Source organism: Glandiceps talaboti, chromosome 10 (genome assembly GCF_964340395.1).
Source record: "Glandiceps talaboti chromosome 10, keGlaTala1.1, whole genome shotgun sequence".
Lineage (NCBI taxonomy): Eukaryota > Metazoa > Hemichordata > Enteropneusta > Spengelidae > Glandiceps > Glandiceps talaboti.
The window spans coordinates 9,702,503-9,720,030 of NC_135558.1; the positions used below are offsets into that span (position 1 = coordinate 9,702,503).

Sequence of the window (17,528 nt, forward strand, 5' to 3'; positions counted from 1 at the left end):
CTAGAAACTGAAGTTTCTGTCTGCTAATAATTAATGATGCCATGTACACTGGCATGATGTCCATGTGTAAACAGTATGAATCAACTGAATTAACTCTACTAGTCATTGATGGTACTGTGTACACTAACTTGATGTCTGTATGTAAACAGTATGAATCAACTGAATTACCTTTTTCGTAGTTATTGGCGATTATATAACTGTACACTGACTTGATGTCCATGTGTAAACATGCATAAATGGTTAGGGTCATCATGGTGCAATTATATAATCTGATGATGCTTCAGGAAGTTCAATTGAGACATCAGAATGTTTGAGTGATATGGCTGGTACACCCTTGCAAGATGTCAGCAAAAGTTTGGAATTTGATTCCAAATTTTTCTGACTCTGCAAGTACACACTTTCATTAATCTGTAAGATGTGAACACAGAATCCATTTGCATTCATTATCATATATGATATCCTAAGTTATTATATACTCCTGTCATGCATCCATTGTCAATGCTACAGTTTAGTGGATTCTACCTGTCTATGGCCACCATCTTGACTATCTTTAGCTTGCTTTTTCATTTCTCAGTGCTATTTACTTGAAAATTGCATATTTTAAAGGTTCATTCAGTATTAATTAAATGCAGGCAAAGTGTTGAATAATGTGTAGAGTGCATCCAAGCTATGCACCTAGTGAAAGATATTATTACATATGTACCAGAGATTACTGGTGTATGCACATACTAGCGGCATTTGCACTGCTGTGTAATACCGAAGACATTTGTGCATACCTGAATGCAAATGATATGCAAATGAGGACATGATTTTTCATTCTACACAAAAGCGTGTGATGGCATGATGTAATTTCTACAGAAGTTTGTTTGTTTTGGATAAACATATGTAATAATAACACAAACCGTGCGAGTGCCAGTGTAGGTACTCAAGGGTATTTGCTAGTGCTTGCAGGGTTTTCTGCTGCACTGTCATGGTTGCTACACTCATGAATTTATGAGCGCAGAGAACACTGCAAGCACTCGTGCAAATACCCCGAATATGCAAAACTTGCACTCACATGTCGTGGGGTTCACAGTGTCTTATTATATAATCTGCTAATGTCTCATTTTGTCTTTTTTATTTCAGCGAGAGAAGGAAAAAGGAGCCAATTTATCATACATGTTTAGATTACCCTTTGCTGCTGGTAATGTGTTCACAGCCAGTATGTTAGACACACTGCTGTACCAGGTATAGTTACTTATAATGATTAATTGGTATGATGACATTAGATATCCAAATAGGTCATGACATGCAGGTGACACTCATGTTTACAAAACACAATACGTGTAATGGTGTACGTCATATATAAAGCAAGGTTGATGAAATTTGGGCAACCTTTGATGATATTACTTATTGGTAAATATGATTAATTATGCAAATGTTGCTAATTACATATACATGCACAGGATTGATCTAAAAACTAATCAGATACTTCAAGTATATTGGTCTCATTGAATCAATGGGCAAAAATTTCACATCATTCCAGCCAGTATAGTTCTGAGATTTTACTGAAGTATATACATATATGCATTTCTATGTACATGTGTACATATGTATGTATATACATATATGTACGCATGTACACATTCAGACAGACAGACAGATAGACAGACAGACTCATGCACATGTACACATACACAGAAACACACACTCATAAAGGACACTCAATATTTCTATTAGAAGCTCCACTAAATGGAGCTAAAATGCTTGGTGTTAGATTGTGGGTATTTGATTGGCATGTGTCCAAAATTCATAAATATTCCTAAATAGTAATAATAATAATAATTAATGGTTTATTAAAATTGTTCGTAGCAGTCATAGACTGAATTGCGACAACTTCACATAACTGATAAATTTAAAATATAGCAAACATTAAAACCTTTACATTTCATGTTAAGACAGAATCAAAATAACTTTACACAATTACAACTAACAAAAGGGCACGGCAACGGACACACACGAAGACACTAACCACTGAACCATTTGAAATGCTTCTAACAAGTGTGTTTGTCATCATTCCATAGTTTAATCATGTAAGGAATTGCACTTTTAGCATATCTCTGTGTACGTATCCTAGGTAGATGTTGTTGACGAGAATTACATAATTCAAGGCCAATTTCATCGCTACGTTCCTTAGTAAGCCAGTCACTGTGTAATCTAGACTTTTTGAGTGATTTCGCAAAGTTTAAACATATATTATCGCGTCTCTAAAGTAACATTGATATAACACACATTGCTACAAATTAACTACGCCCTATACAAATAGCTGTACCAGGAATGTGGTATAAAGCAACAATATGATCATTCGCAAGCCCTAATTGCTTTTAATTTTATCTACCATGATATGAACGTTATAACTGCAAGGAGAGTTATAATTCTCTCTGTCTGGTAACAACATTGATTTAATTTCAGTAACTAAGTCAGTTATTCATCTAAAATGTAATTCTGGCTAAGCTAGTCTGTAAGATACACTCAGCCAGCACTCGTCATCTGGGTGAACAACACAACGTATCATACAGTCTACTGACTTATAGTTAGTCTGTAACATATACACTCAGCCAGCACTCATCGTCTGGCTGAACAACACTGGCTAGTATAGTAGGACTGTACTGATTTATTGTGCCATTATACTCACACAAATTGAACGAAGTCAAATATTAACTTCAAATCAACACAACAAAGTGAAAGAATTTGTACCACTCAAACTTATCATGAACTTTGAATCTATAATGAGGTATTGTCTAGACTGGCTCTTTATGTCAATCATAAATGTATATGTTTCCATGGTACTTCTACCAAGCTTCCCATGCAAAGACTACTGTGGTTGTACACATTTAATAACTTAGGGAGTTTGCATGTACATCTTGATGACACTATGTATGCATGTACCTGGTACTCATACTTGAGTAGGCTGCCATAATGGCGGCTGCCTCTGGTGGTACGCCTGAAGAAATTTTGGATAAAATTGGAGAACATTGTCTGTCTTGTTCAATTTGTTTGGAGCAATACAAAGTACCTAAACTTCTACCATGTCATCATACATTCTGTCTACACTGTTTGGAGATTCTTGTTAAGAAAAAAGGAGCCTTAAACTGCCCAACATGTCAGCAGGAAGTAGATCTACCCTCTGGTGGAGTCGCTGCATTGAAGAACAACTTTTTCATGAACACACTATTAGGGGTGGTTGAAGAAAGATCGGAAGAGGCAAGTAAAACATGCCAAAAATGCGAGTTTTGTGAGGAAAATGATGCAACACACTTTTGTAGAGATTGTGAGCAGTATTTCTGTGATCAATGCTTGAAGTCAGTACACAAGAAAATGAAACGTGCTAGCTCACATACAGTGCTGTCTATAGACGAACATGGGAAAACAAAGTTTGCTATGCAGTCAGCCATTTTGTCTGTTGAACGTTGCAAAGTTCATCCCCACAATGAGGTCATATTTTACTGTGATACCTGTCAAGTACCAATCTGTTCTGACTGTATAGTCATTGAACATCCAAATACAAGCCATTCCTACAGATATCTACAAGAAGTAGCTGATGTGTGTGCCAAAGAATTGTCAGAAATGGTAGAGAAGTTGAATGTGAAAGCTAAGGAGGCAGATGAAAATAAAACTATTGCAGTTGATCTATCTAAAAGAATCAAGGTCAGCTATGCAGCACTGCAACATCAGCTTACTAAAATGAAAGCATTGAGCATAAAAAAAATGAAAGAAGACAAGATGAAATTGACTGGAAAGTTGGAAGAACACATGACCAAACTAGCAGGGGAGTTGAATGAAGGCTGCCACCTAGAGGTGAAAAGGGTAGAAACTCAGATAGCTGATTTGGAATTCCAATACGAAAATATAACAAGTACATCTGATCTTGTAGAAAAAATGATAAGTCATGGAAGTGCTGCCCACCTTGTATCAAGCAAAGTCACAATCGCACAACGTATTGAAGAACTGCTTGCCATGGAAAACAAACCAGAACTCAAACAGGAAGTGGTCACATTCCAACCATCCAATGATGTCACACAAGAAGGAATGCTGGGAGTTCTGAGATATGATGTATGTCCATCTCTGTGTACAGTTGAAAACATTCCAAAGAGACTAGTGAAAGGTGAATCTGTCAAGTTACTGATAACAACTAAAGACTGCAGAGGTAAGACAGTCATACCAAACCAAGAAGCGAAAGTGAAAGTAAGAAAACCAGATGGATCACAAGAAGACATCCCAGTAACTGACAACAAAGATGGTACACACACTGTAATGATACATGGTGAAATGGATGGTAACTATCAAGTTACCATGGTGATAGGAGATAAACCAATACCAGGATCACCACTGGTGATACCTGTTATCAAGGGATTGGTGAAGACTATTGGTAAAAAAGGAATTAATAAAGGAGACTTCAATAATCCTTACTGTGTCACTTTCAACAGACATGGGGACATGGTTGTAGCTGATTTTAGCAATCAAAGAATACAGATTATTGACATTCAAGGCAAATGTAAGAAAGTATTTAACTTTACACAGTTTGAGAATGACTTCCTTCCAAGTGATGTAGCATTATCAGCTGATGATGAATACTTCATGACAGATGTGAATAATGAACAAATAGTGGTAAGTAATGAAGATGGACATATGATCAGATGCTTTGGACAAAATGAAGTGAAGCATCCAAAATGTATCTGTATTAGTCCTCTAGATGGTACTGTCTATGTCACTGATTGGGATGGAGACACTGGGGATGACACAGACAAGGAAGGTAGTCACTGTATTAGAAAATACAGACAGAATGGAGATTATATCAACTCCTTTGGCAAGTATGGTGATAAGCATGGTGAATTCAAAGGACCCTACTCCATGTACATTGATAGTCAAGGAATCTTGTATGTAACTGACTATGATAATGACTGCGTCCAGGTCTTCAATGCTGATGACCAGTTCTGGTACAAGTTTGGGATTGCAGGTAAAAGTGAAGGTCAGCTGTATGGTCCATGTGGAATAGTGATGGACAAGGACAGATATCTGTATATCAGTGATTGCAAAGACTGTGTACAGAAATTTGACATGAGTGGAAGATTCATCTGTCGTATTGATAGAGATGAAGATGGACTGAACTATCCACAAGGTCTCGCATTGACTAATGATGTACCAGTCAAACTAGTTGTAGTTGATAGAGGCAACCACTGTCTGAAAGTCTTTATACCGTAAGATGAGAAATGTACTGACAAAGTGATATCATTTCAGAGTTACTAAAAAATGTACCTGTATACTTGTATAAGTCTGAATCAGCAGAACATGTAAAAAAGTGGTGTGTGAATTCAAAGTACACACAAAAAAAGCTGAGTTTACACATGTTTTGGCATAATTTATGCCGTGTAGTATTGTACTGAATGGACCATATGCTATTTAGCCACAACTTACAATTAATTGAATTCAAAGAATGCATCTAGCATTAAAATCAGGTCATTATGTAAGTATTTATTTTCAGTTGTGTAAACTCAGCTTGTGCCACTTTAATACCGTGCACCTATTCAGAATCTCACTGTGGTGCATTAGCCAGAAATTCAATACCAGACTTTTACCACACTTCTAGTTTGTGGTATTCCAATGGGCTTAATTTACATGCATACAAAGAATTCACAACAGCCAAAGCAGTAGTTGATTTTCCGCTTCCAAGATGCACTGCGCGAGAGGACATCACTTATGTTGTTACATTTAGTCTTGTTTTGTCTAAGCTACATATGAAATAACATTTTCATCAGTAAATGATGGAAAGACATGTTGACCACAATCAATGACAGAAAGGGGTTTACAAATGAACCCAGGGTACGGTCAGGTGACAACCATCCCCCTGAGTATCATGTACAAACCCCACAGCGTGTGCACAATACATGGTATTGTATGGGGTGACCTGCAATGCATCTTGGAACCGACAACAGGTTTATTGTAGCTAATAGAAACATCAGAGCTACTGACTGGAAGTATTTGAGTACAGTAAAACTGATTTGTGTACAACCTACAAACTGACAAAAGCTCTGACAGTCACTGAAACAACAGCTATACATGTATAAATCTACATACAGGACCAGAAAACAAGGCACAGAGTACTTTAAGTAACTGGTATTTGAACCTACAAAGTGATATCAGCTCAGAGACTATACTTACCCAAAGTACAGGACAAGACAATAAAACATGGAGTACTTTCACTTTACCAGTCAAACTACTTGCAGTTGATGATGACAGTTGCTGTCTGAAAATATTTGCACTGTAAAACTGGTATTTGAACCTACAAACTGACATCAGCTCAGAGACTAAAATTACCCCAAGTTCATGGTATAAAATCTAAATACAGGGCAAGACATTAAATAATTGTGTGAAGCGGAATAATTGTTGTAATGTAAAACATAACTTGAAGTTGACATCCCGGAATTTAGGTCTGTGTACCAATGTTAGATTTCCAATTGTCCTTAACATAGATTTAGGAGATTATATATTATCAGAATGAGTTACTTGCAAGATTATAGTAGAGTAGAAGAACCCAGTAAGAACACTACATTATGTATGTGTGTGTAGAATATGTGGATAACAGACACCACTGTATGTTGTTCAACGTTTCACATTTTTGGTTTTTTTCAAGAAAAAACACAATATTAAAAGTTGTTTTATTCATTAAATACCAAAAATAATTTCTCATCCATCAATAATGTCAAAATAAAAATCTGAATTTTGCACGGAATCTACTTTAAAGGTTTTATTATTTGAAATGAAAAAAGAGTACTTTGACTTTCTGATTTTGACAAATATTACCAACAACAATATTTTTAAGTAAAATGAAAATAAACCAAATATTCAAGTCTGTATAAAAAAAAAAGTACCAGGTATTAAACGCAGATTATAAATTTTGATGTGCAGAAAATTGGGATATTTGGATGAGAAAACATAAGAATCATTTTTTATAAAGTATGTCTTGTTCAAAAAGATCACAAATAAACAAAAAAAAATAGAAACAAAAACAAACAAAAAAACAAACAATAATTGGGAAAGATGTTCATGCAGTTGAACATTATCTTAGCACATATAACAAGAAACAAAACAATAATAGGAGAGATGTTCATACTGTTGAATATGTTACTTTACCCATATTACATAATTCTTATTTGTCAGACTGTACTCACATATATGTTTTCAGACAGCGACAGTGAAAATCATGAATGGATTTGACTTTGATTGAAAAGCAGAGTTTAGAATAGTAGCAATAATACTCGATTTCATTTTCATCATTTATTTTAGAATAGACAAACAAAAATGTCAGAATCACCAGAATAAATTTTCACCATAAAAAGTAATGGAAATGCATTCTAAAAGAAAAAAAGTATTTTACTGCAATTGTTAACATGAACAATGGTCTTTGAATTCAGTCATTTAATTTTAACTTAAGACTACAGAGAGCTTTTGAAATGTATATTGCCAAATTGGTGAGTGTGAATGGCAACTACATATCTCCCAACTGGTCAGATGTGCTAATCTACCAAAAGAGGCAGCTCCAATGAAACAGCGCCCTCAGTGGCAATTCCAAATATTATTTCCCTGTCTGTAACTTGGCACATTGCCACAATTAGCATGTTTTAGATCTAGCACAGCACAGCCAATCACCTTTGATACCTTTGTATATAAAAGGAGTTCAACTTACAGAACATAATTATCAATTTATTTTGTAATCAATGTAATCAATTTTAAAGTCAATAACTTTTAACATATAGTTGTCAATCAACTTTCATAAATATTTTCTTTGTCAAAATGCAATTTCTTGACCAGTATGAATCTGCAAACTATCCAGGTGTATAATTAAAAAAAAATCCTAATTTTAAAATTCTAAACCATATCACTGAAAATTCCTCATTTATTTTTGCTGGGTTTCCTGGCATGCCAACAGATACTGAAACTAAAATACTATATGTGTTTGATTTATCACATTTCCTACTCTCTTGGACAATAGTTTGTTGTGGAAATGTTAATTATATATGCAAATATACATATATACCCAGAGTTTACATAATTGTATAACCTATGAAGTTGTTAATGAATCTATGAAATTCTGTTGATAAATGCGTTGGAATATGGTGGATATTTCATATTTCATAATGATCTTGTCATACATTATGATACTTTTAATACTGATAACAAAATATGAATTATGTACACGATTCAAAATAAGCAATAGAATAGGTGAGCACAATTCAAAATATCCAATACAATAGTTTATTCTATCTAAGAAATATTGGTATGCTGAATATTGTACATGTATGATTTATTCCTTGACTATACCTTCCTAGATAAATTATCAAACACACCAAATTTACTGTTAATAACATTACAAAATATGTAGTCAGGTAGAAATATGCAGAAAAATAAATGAAATGTTTGATCAAAAATGGCAATCATATATTTGTGAATGAATGTGTGTGTGTGTGTGTGTGTGTGTGTGTGTGTGATTGAGTGTCTGTGTCTGTGAGTGTGACTGGGTGTGTAAATGAATGAGAGAGAGTGTGTGTGTGTGTGTGTATGTGGATGGGTGTGTATAAATGTGTTTGTGTGTATGTATGTATATGTGTCTGGGTGGATGTGTATGTGTGGTTGTGTGTGTGTGTGTGTGTGTGTGTACTGGTAGGTAGGTAGGTATGCACACAAATATGTACGTACATGCTGTGTTATATACCTCCAGACGTGAGTAATATTGACCATTGATTCACAGATATAATGTCATTTTATAAGTAACAGACCACTTATTAGAGAACATATATTTTGTTACTTGATTAAAAAAAATATCTGAGTTGCAGCTAGTGCAGCTTTAATAGAACATGTTTAATTTCTTGAATAAATCTCAGAATGAAACATTTAAAATATCTACTAAGAACCCTTAGATTACAGAATATTTTTATCTCTTTCCCATTTTCAGTCATTTGTGAAAGATTTTACATTGACATGACTACTCAGGCCTTGACTACACTGCCACCATTTCTAGACATGACTTTATTAGAATACATTTAAGTAGTTGAATAAAATCTCAGCATGAAACAAAAGTATAACTACCAAGAACCCTTTAATTACAGACTTTGTACACCCCTTTGATGATTACTCTTTTCTCATTCACATTTTCAGTCATTTGTGAAAGATTACATGATAACCTTGACACGACTACTACTTGGCCTTGACCAAGCCCATGGATCTGGTTATCTCTGTGAGATGAAAATAACAACAGATGATCTATGGATTAGAACATATGGTAGACTTTACCAGAAACTCTGTTCTACTACATTTGAAATTCCTGTCGGCATTTACAGAACTCAGTTACCGTCAGACAGCAAGTCAGAGGTGAGGTTGTTGTCTAGTAATTTTGGTTTCAATTAAGATTTGACCACATTCTCTACATTTAGTCAAGATCGTTATTGATGATTTGTGTTTGTATGTAGATAGTATTGAAAGTAAACATGTAAACAAACAATTCACATTGAAGTATGATCGAAAAATGATTTTATTTTTTGAATTTTCTTTGCCATATAGGTATGTATCTAAGGAAATTGTAGAATACTAATAAATCGAGAACAAACAACGCATTCAAATAAAAGAACTGTGCTGTTAAACAATATTATCTTTGGCTTTTACCAAACAGCACTCCTAGTGGTCAAACAGTGAAATCTTTTGTTTTTCATTAACCCGAGTGATGGTGTATTATAGGTTCATGATAATTTTAGTGATAGATTTTGGAATTGACAATAGAATTTTGTTTTGTGGAAAAGGAATCATCCTTAGATTTCTAGTGTGCATGTAATTGTGCATCCAAACAGCACTCCTAGTGGTCAAACTATGTATTCTTTTGTTTTTCATAAACCAGTGCATAATGTATTGTAGTCACATAAACTAAAAATCTTATTTTTCAACAGTTGTCAGTTACCATAGAAGATGATGACCAATCATCAACATGTGTGTCTGAAGAAAGAGCAGCGATGGCTGAACTAGTACGCTCTAAGATGAAAAAATTATCACTACCTGAGTCTGACTATGGTATGTTGTCTCTCCAGATCAATCTAACACAAACTTTACTATTATTAATGATAAACATCTACATGGTTGAAAGTTCACAGAATTTTGAAATACAAACTAAAGCCATGTATTTCATTGTTCTCGTATCTGATTATTTTCCATTTCTACATAACAAATTAAGCCTGGTGTGAAATTTGAATAAAGACCAACTTTTAACTATTATTGGTGGCATTTTTCTGTCAGTGATGGAATATAAAAACATCTCAAACTTCAGTCTAGCTGCTTGACCACTCAGGCTATTCTGCTTATTGTAAAACTGACTGAATGTTGCCACTGAGGGTGCCGCACATACAGAGGTACTCATTACCAGTGAAGTTTATTTGTTACCCCCCCCCCTCTCTCCCCAGCACAGATCCAATGTCTTACTACAAGACTACTGAAACTATAGACCAGAAGTTTCACACCCAACTGAATGTTGCCACTGAGGGCGCTGTAACCAGACAGAGACTTTAGACTATAAGTTTCACACCCAAGTCAACTTTTCGATGAGATAGCTGTCAATTCAACACACTATCTTTGTTTTAAATTCATGGGTTCAATAAACTTTCCAATTTATATTTCAGATGCTGAGGCTAGTGAAAAGAGAAGTGCATTTTCCTATGTTTTAATAAATCCTGGTTTTGATACAAAACTTGAACTTGATGATGTCATGTGAGTATTAACTGATTTAGATCACTTTTATTTGTTAAAGGGTTGTAAAACAGAGAAATCTATTTGAGTTTATCATGCAAACTATCATCATTTACTTCTTTGTCAGTTAAAGGGTTGAAAAACAGAAAACTCTATTTGAGTTTATCATGCAAATTATCATCATTTTCTTCTTCATCAGTGTCATCATCATCCATCACCTTGATGGTGATGATGCATCACCATCACCATCATCAACATCATTGGCATCTTCTCTGTAGAATGGATTTTTGAATTTTATGTACAGCAATCTTGTCATCATAGTCTATAACCAATGTTATCATCATCCCATGATCACATCAACCTTTAAATCTGGATCATGTCAAATCAACCAATCAATATTATCATCATCATTATTATTACCATCACCACCACCACCACCACCACCACCACCACCACCACCACCATCATCATCACCACAATCATCATCATCATCATTTTCATCATCATCATCATCATCTTCATCATCATCATCATCATCATCATTATCTTCATCATCACAACATTTTAATAAACCAGACTAATTTATTACTTCTGTGATATTTTGACAGTTTCATCATCAGACCAGCAGGTGGTCCCAATGCCTCATCACCGATGCCACCAAGAAGGAAATATAGTACAAGACGACCCAAGACAGAGGGAGAAAAGAGAGAAGAACCACAGGGTAGCATGGACACTAAGTTATGAAGAGGAAAGACAAAGAGATTCCTAATAACCAGAAAGAGGCTGACAAACCATTAAAGGTCAAAGGTCAACCTTTGGACATGTCAAACAAAGTACAAAATATATTGCAACAAATGGTCCTGATACATGTCAGAATGATCAAAGTTGAAACATTGACGCAAAGTGTATAGCCTTTATTCTGAAATTAACACAGAGTGTCTTTGCACAGAAGTAAAACTGTTGATGTCTATTGTGGCCCGACATGCGCCAACTCAGTGACAGTCATGTGACAGTCAGGTGACAGTCAGGTGCACATTAACTCAACCCAGATGTGGGTTTGTGTAATTTACAGCATGTTGGTTCAACCTTCACAAAATAATTGACAATATTAATTTCAAATGTTATCCTCAACATCTCTCCCAGAGAGAAATTACAGACTCGAGGAAAAATTGGTAAAATCCTGTTTTGTAGAAGTGACAAATGTCTTCTCAGTTTTCAGTCAAACAACAAAATATGTCATGAAATGTTCACTGCGAAATATTACAAGTCAAACGAAAGTCTACTTTCTGCTCCATGAGAAGGAAGCTTGTTAAAAAGTAAATTCAAATTCTTCATTTGAGAGAAAAATCTGACGGAACCCAAGGCTATCCTGATGTATATGGATGGAGATCGATGTACTCCGGGGGAATAGAGAGATTAAAATGAAACAAACGTCATTTTATTTGTGGCAGATCAAACAGATCCCTACCATAAACTCAGACTGCTGTATACATTGTACAAAATTGTAATAAAGGCATGAAATACAGTCAAGAAATTTTAGTTTTGGAAAAAGTCCTAGAATGTTAAGTGACTAAGTGTTGACAAGGGAAGATATTACCAAGTGGTCAGTGTTGCCATGGTGAGATGCCACGGTAACATACACCAAGTGGTCAATATTTCCACAGTGATAAATATGTTCAAGTGATCAATATTACTGTGGTAACATAAACAAGATGATCAATATTGCCATGGTAACATACACAATCTCTGATTCACGATTCTAATATTTGATGTCAGCTAAGTTAACATTAATCAAAATAGGTCTGTTCAATGAAGTCTGTGTGTATATATTTTGCCAAAATATGATGTATTCATGCACAATTCCGATGATTTTCGAGACCAAAATGAGATATTTTGTAATATAATAATGATATATTGTGCACAACATATCACAACTCAGAATTGTCAATTGTTAAGTACTTCCTCTCAAAAAAACCTGTCAAAATGTGTCAAAATTTCTTATACCATTGAGAGTTTATTATACACTGATAGAGAAGTAATGTTTTATGTGTTTTTTACTATTGTGAAAAATGATACACACATATATGTGTCTAAAGGTAGTAGTAGGATGATTGTGATTGGCTTATTTGAAATATATTAATGGCCTTTTAACCAATCAGGAATGTCCTCATTTAACTAACAAACTTTGGTTCAGTCTTGTTATGAAAATAGTGTCCACATTTTTTAGAAGGATCATTGTGATTGTCATTTTGGATATTAACACTAAATGATCACCAACCAATAAGCTGTGGCTTTAGTTAGAATAGCCAATTTTTTATCCAATCAAAAGCTGTGTTATAAAGATATTTCAGGGTAGGCTGTCAGGCACCCTAAGTCCTGCATTATTTTGCAGATGCCAAAATCTTGATAAGTGCTAAACTGATGTTGTGGTATCAATTTATCAATTTATGGAAACTTTTGTCTTTCAGAATGTTTGTAAAGTAATTTTAAAAGCCCTCTGCCATGGTCAAAGATGTGATATTTGTACCGTCAGAACTTGGGTTTGATATCAAGTAAACAGTTTCATGGAGCCTGTTTTCTGCAAGGAACACCTGTTACAAATTTGAATTTTATTTCCTTAATTTACATATTAATCCAGTAGTAATCGGTATGACACCTGGTTTTGTATATTGATATTCTTAAAATGGAAAATGACCTTGATAAAAACGAACTAGATTTCTGGCTAATATTTTTGTTATTAATTATGATGTCATTAATTTAGTACATACATTTCATGAGTTATCTAAAATTGGATATTGTCTATAGTCTTCTGTTCTACGATTGTCTCAACCTAAATTCATGAAGACAAGTTAGTACAAGATTAAAAAGCCACTAATCTAAAACTTACATCTTTATGTCAATTTTGAAAAACACCTGTTGAAAATTTAAATATTATTTGAATGATTTCCATATTAATAAAGCTGTAATTCATATAACACCTGGTCATGAAATGTTGGTCTTGGAAAAGGACCTTAATGACAACGAGGTTTTGTTGTTAATATTTTGAGATATATATTTTATTTATTACTTATGATGTCATTATTTTGGTAAACACATTTCACGAGTTATCCAAGAAAGGATTATTGTATACTGCCTAGTGTTCAAATATTCTTTCAACCTATTTTTCATAAAGACAAGTTTGTTTGTTTGTTCAAGATCAAATACCCACTCACCTAACATAACACTGTAGATCTTTTGTACACATAATGTTTAGGTTAATAATAACATTGTAATTTTCATACAAGGACAGAATTATGATAATTTTACAGTTCATTAATGACTCAAGTTGGGATAGTGATCTCTTCAACACAATATGAATCATGGATATGAATTGTTTAAAGGTGGTATCATCACCATGGAGTCATGATGGGTGATTAATGGTTAGAGTGGCTGACTTGGAATCTGCAGGTTGCAGATTCGAGCCCCATCACTACCGTTTGTTTCTGAATGGCTAAAGTCAAAATTTGAACCACGTTTGTACCTCCGCCAACCCAGCTGTATAATTGGGGACCTGGTAGGATAGAGGTTGCAATGTGAATGCTTTAGTCCGATGCACTTATAAAGGCTGCAATGGATTGTATGCTCCCCAGGGAGTTGAAGAAGTAAAGGGCTGTAGCTCCATGCCAGTGGTAATAATTTGAAAAGTAGGAAAGCACTATATAAAAACCAACATTATTAGTATTATCAATTATGAAACTCTGAATTGTTAGAAATAAAAATTAAATTTAGGCAGATATACATGAAAAAAAAAAAATAGGAATTGATGATGATTTGTAATCCATATTTGTCAAGTTTTTACGTTTGAAATATCTCACATATGATGCAAGTTTGTCAAAGAAAGATCATTCAACTATACTGACATTATCGTGTAAAAGCTAAACTGCATGTAGTATGTATTTGAACAAAATGATAAAAATGTCTACCTTAGCAGGCAGGTGTCAATGCAGTGTCAACATTGTATACAAAATGTCAATAGTGTCAAAATTCTGTACAAAAAGTCCACAGCAAATGTCAAAATTTTGGCAAAAAATTTCACTCCACAAATGTCGAAGTTATGTACAAAAATTTCATGTAAATCTGATCATTTATACAAAACTTTTATTACCTATTAACTTTGACATTGTCCCCCAAAAATTTCACTGCAAATATGGAAATTATGTATTTTGCACGAGAATTTCATTGAAATGACAAAAAATTCACTGAAATTTTCACTGCTAAAGTAAATTTTTGGCAAGTGGTATTTATCCCTTTGTTGACCCCAACCTGTTATTATGACATGATGAATGACTTCACTTCATTCAATTTTTAACACCTGAAAGATAGTTTACATTGAATAAATTTTGCCAGAAAATAACTTTTAAGAAAATATCTTCACTTCTTTAGATATGCTTGAACCAGAAAAAAAAACTAATTTACACAACCTCATAAACTCTTACCGATATATAAATTCATGTCAACTATATTTCAATATTTATTATTCAAGTTTGTAAAATTGGAATCTTAATTTATCTGAACTCAATGTATAATCTTATCTTATAATATCATAATTTATTACCATAATAAATTTTTATAAATATCTCTGTGTATTTTATTTCATATTATCCTTAGCAATAATGTCTTTCATTTCAAGTGCAAATAATGTCGGTTTTTGTAAAACCTTATTTGTCTCACTTTTTTGTAAAAGATTTGAATGTAGCCATAGAGTTTATGGTCATTTTGTTATGTACATTATTTATGCATTTTTGTATTCTTGTATTTTCCTGTATAACGGGTCTATGTATATGTGACTAAATATTCACACTGGTTTCAGATTTTGACTATCGCAGTCTATTTTTTGGGCTGGACCCATAATTATTCAGAAATCTGTGACCACTTTGTCCAGTTATTTATTCTAACAAGCACATAGTTATTAATTTATTATAATTTTATTGTTGGAAAATTGTCTCGGTATTCCAGTGGGTGTGGTTTTTGTTAGAAATATTTTGTAACTAGAAGTCATGCTGTAGTTAATTTTTACCAAGTATATATACCAGATGAGTCCAGTTTGAATAGCATATTTCTGCAAAGTTAAGGATACTTTATTAAGAGCCTCTTAGTTTATATTTTTTAGCATTGTGACACTGCCAATCATAATGAGTCAAATTTATGATCCGATTTCCTCCCGATTTCTTAAGACAAAATGGAGAACTAGCTCTCAACCAAAATATGATTAACAACTCTATCCAACATACTTTTTGGCATTTTGCCAACTGAACAAGTTCAGCAATTCTGATTGGTTAGAATAAAGATTAGAACCTGTCAATCAATTGTTGCATGCAAATTAACAATAATGAAGAACTGCTACATTGTATCAGTACTATAGGTTATGGTAAAATGTATTTGTAGCAGTATTCCTCAACCTGAAAAAAGGTGATTTTTCAAAAAACAATGCATAAAGCACTGCAACTCATTACCAAAAAACAACTTTTTTGCTGTTATTTTTTCCTCAAAAAACCAGAAATAATGCGATCCTCCATTTGTGTAAAGTTTTCATATTTTTCTGATTTCATAAAAAGAAAATATTTGTCTTTATAAATGTAACCTTTATTCTACTCCACCGTATAAATTTGATTGTTGTTTGTAAGTTAATGTTTTATACCTGTGTTAATTCACTTATACAAAGTCTTGAATGTCACTATAATGTGAAGCTGTGTACAAAAATCTTACTCATTTATTTCTGTAATAAAACATACAGCTCCTACAGCCAGATACACATCACATTATGTGTGTAATATTTTTATGGTTGAATTTTTTGTTCCTTTAGTCTCTTTACATCGTGATCTGTGTTTTTGCTTGGCTGTCTCTAGGCTGTAAGATAATATGTGACGTTTCATCCTCACCAGTTGGCCAATGTGTGAGGGCGCCCCATCACGGCGTACCTTACAGACTAGGCTGTCTCTCTCACTAACCATTTGTTATGATATCAAAGCAAACAATTAATGGTGTTTGAAAATGGTATGCTCAAACTGATTGGTTGCAATGGGGAGTGATAACGTATGTCAGCCTAATTGACTATATTCAAATTAAGTCATTATGTAAATGTACCCTGATTGAGATGAGAAAAAGTTAAACATAATTTACATATATGCTAATATTATGCAAATCTCTACAAACAGGTATGCTGATAACTGCGATTGGGGAGGTGTGACTAAATTAATCATTCACCATTGATAGCATTACAAACAGTGAGATAGTAAAGTTATACTGTTCTATTTCTCGTAATTCTTATTGTTACTAGCGCCACCAGTGGGTCAACTCCTCTAATCTCTTGTTTTTATGTTTTCATTCACTGTTGATAGCATTACAGTGAGACAACAAAAGCAAGACCACAGATCATGATGTAAACAATCTATTGTTCCTGCCAAACTGTTTTTACACATTTTATGTAGTTTTTGACTCACAAATTACCTTTGAGAGCAGGTTTTCTACCAAAGACAGCCATGTCCCTTTTCTACAACAATCTGCCATGTGTAAACTAAATGCTTCCACATTGACATTATAAACATTGGCCTTTTTCACTGTATAGTAAATATTGAAAAGTTTATACAAGAAGTGACACTTCTTTTAGGATGTCACAGCTAAGAAAGTGAATTAGAAGCAACCAGGCTATCATGATGACATTGTAGCTTAGAAACTGACGGTATATTTTTAATGTGTATTTCCAGGAAAACATGATAGCAACCAGA

General features: G+C 33.8%; 1 protein-coding gene across 5 annotated transcripts in view; it reads left to right on the top strand.

Annotated features, from left to right (window-relative positions):
- LOC144441141 (potassium channel subfamily T member 2-like) overlaps positions 1-16,549 on the top strand; it is a 229,253-nt gene extending 212,704 nt beyond the window's left edge. For all 5 annotated transcript variants that reach the window (XM_078130675.1, XM_078130676.1, XM_078130677.1 and 2 more), the window contains 5 exons: positions 1,126-1,227; positions 9,193-9,405; positions 9,975-10,095; positions 10,698-10,785; positions 11,373-16,549. In XM_078130675.1, coding sequence (XP_077986801.1) covers positions 1,126-1,227; positions 9,193-9,405; positions 9,975-10,095; positions 10,698-10,785; positions 11,373-11,508 — 660 coding nt within the window. In that variant the 3' untranslated portion in view covers positions 11,509-16,549. The remainder of the gene's footprint in view (positions 1-1,125; positions 1,228-9,192; positions 9,406-9,974; positions 10,096-10,697; positions 10,786-11,372) is intronic.
- Positions 16,550-17,528: the final 979 nt, after the last annotated feature.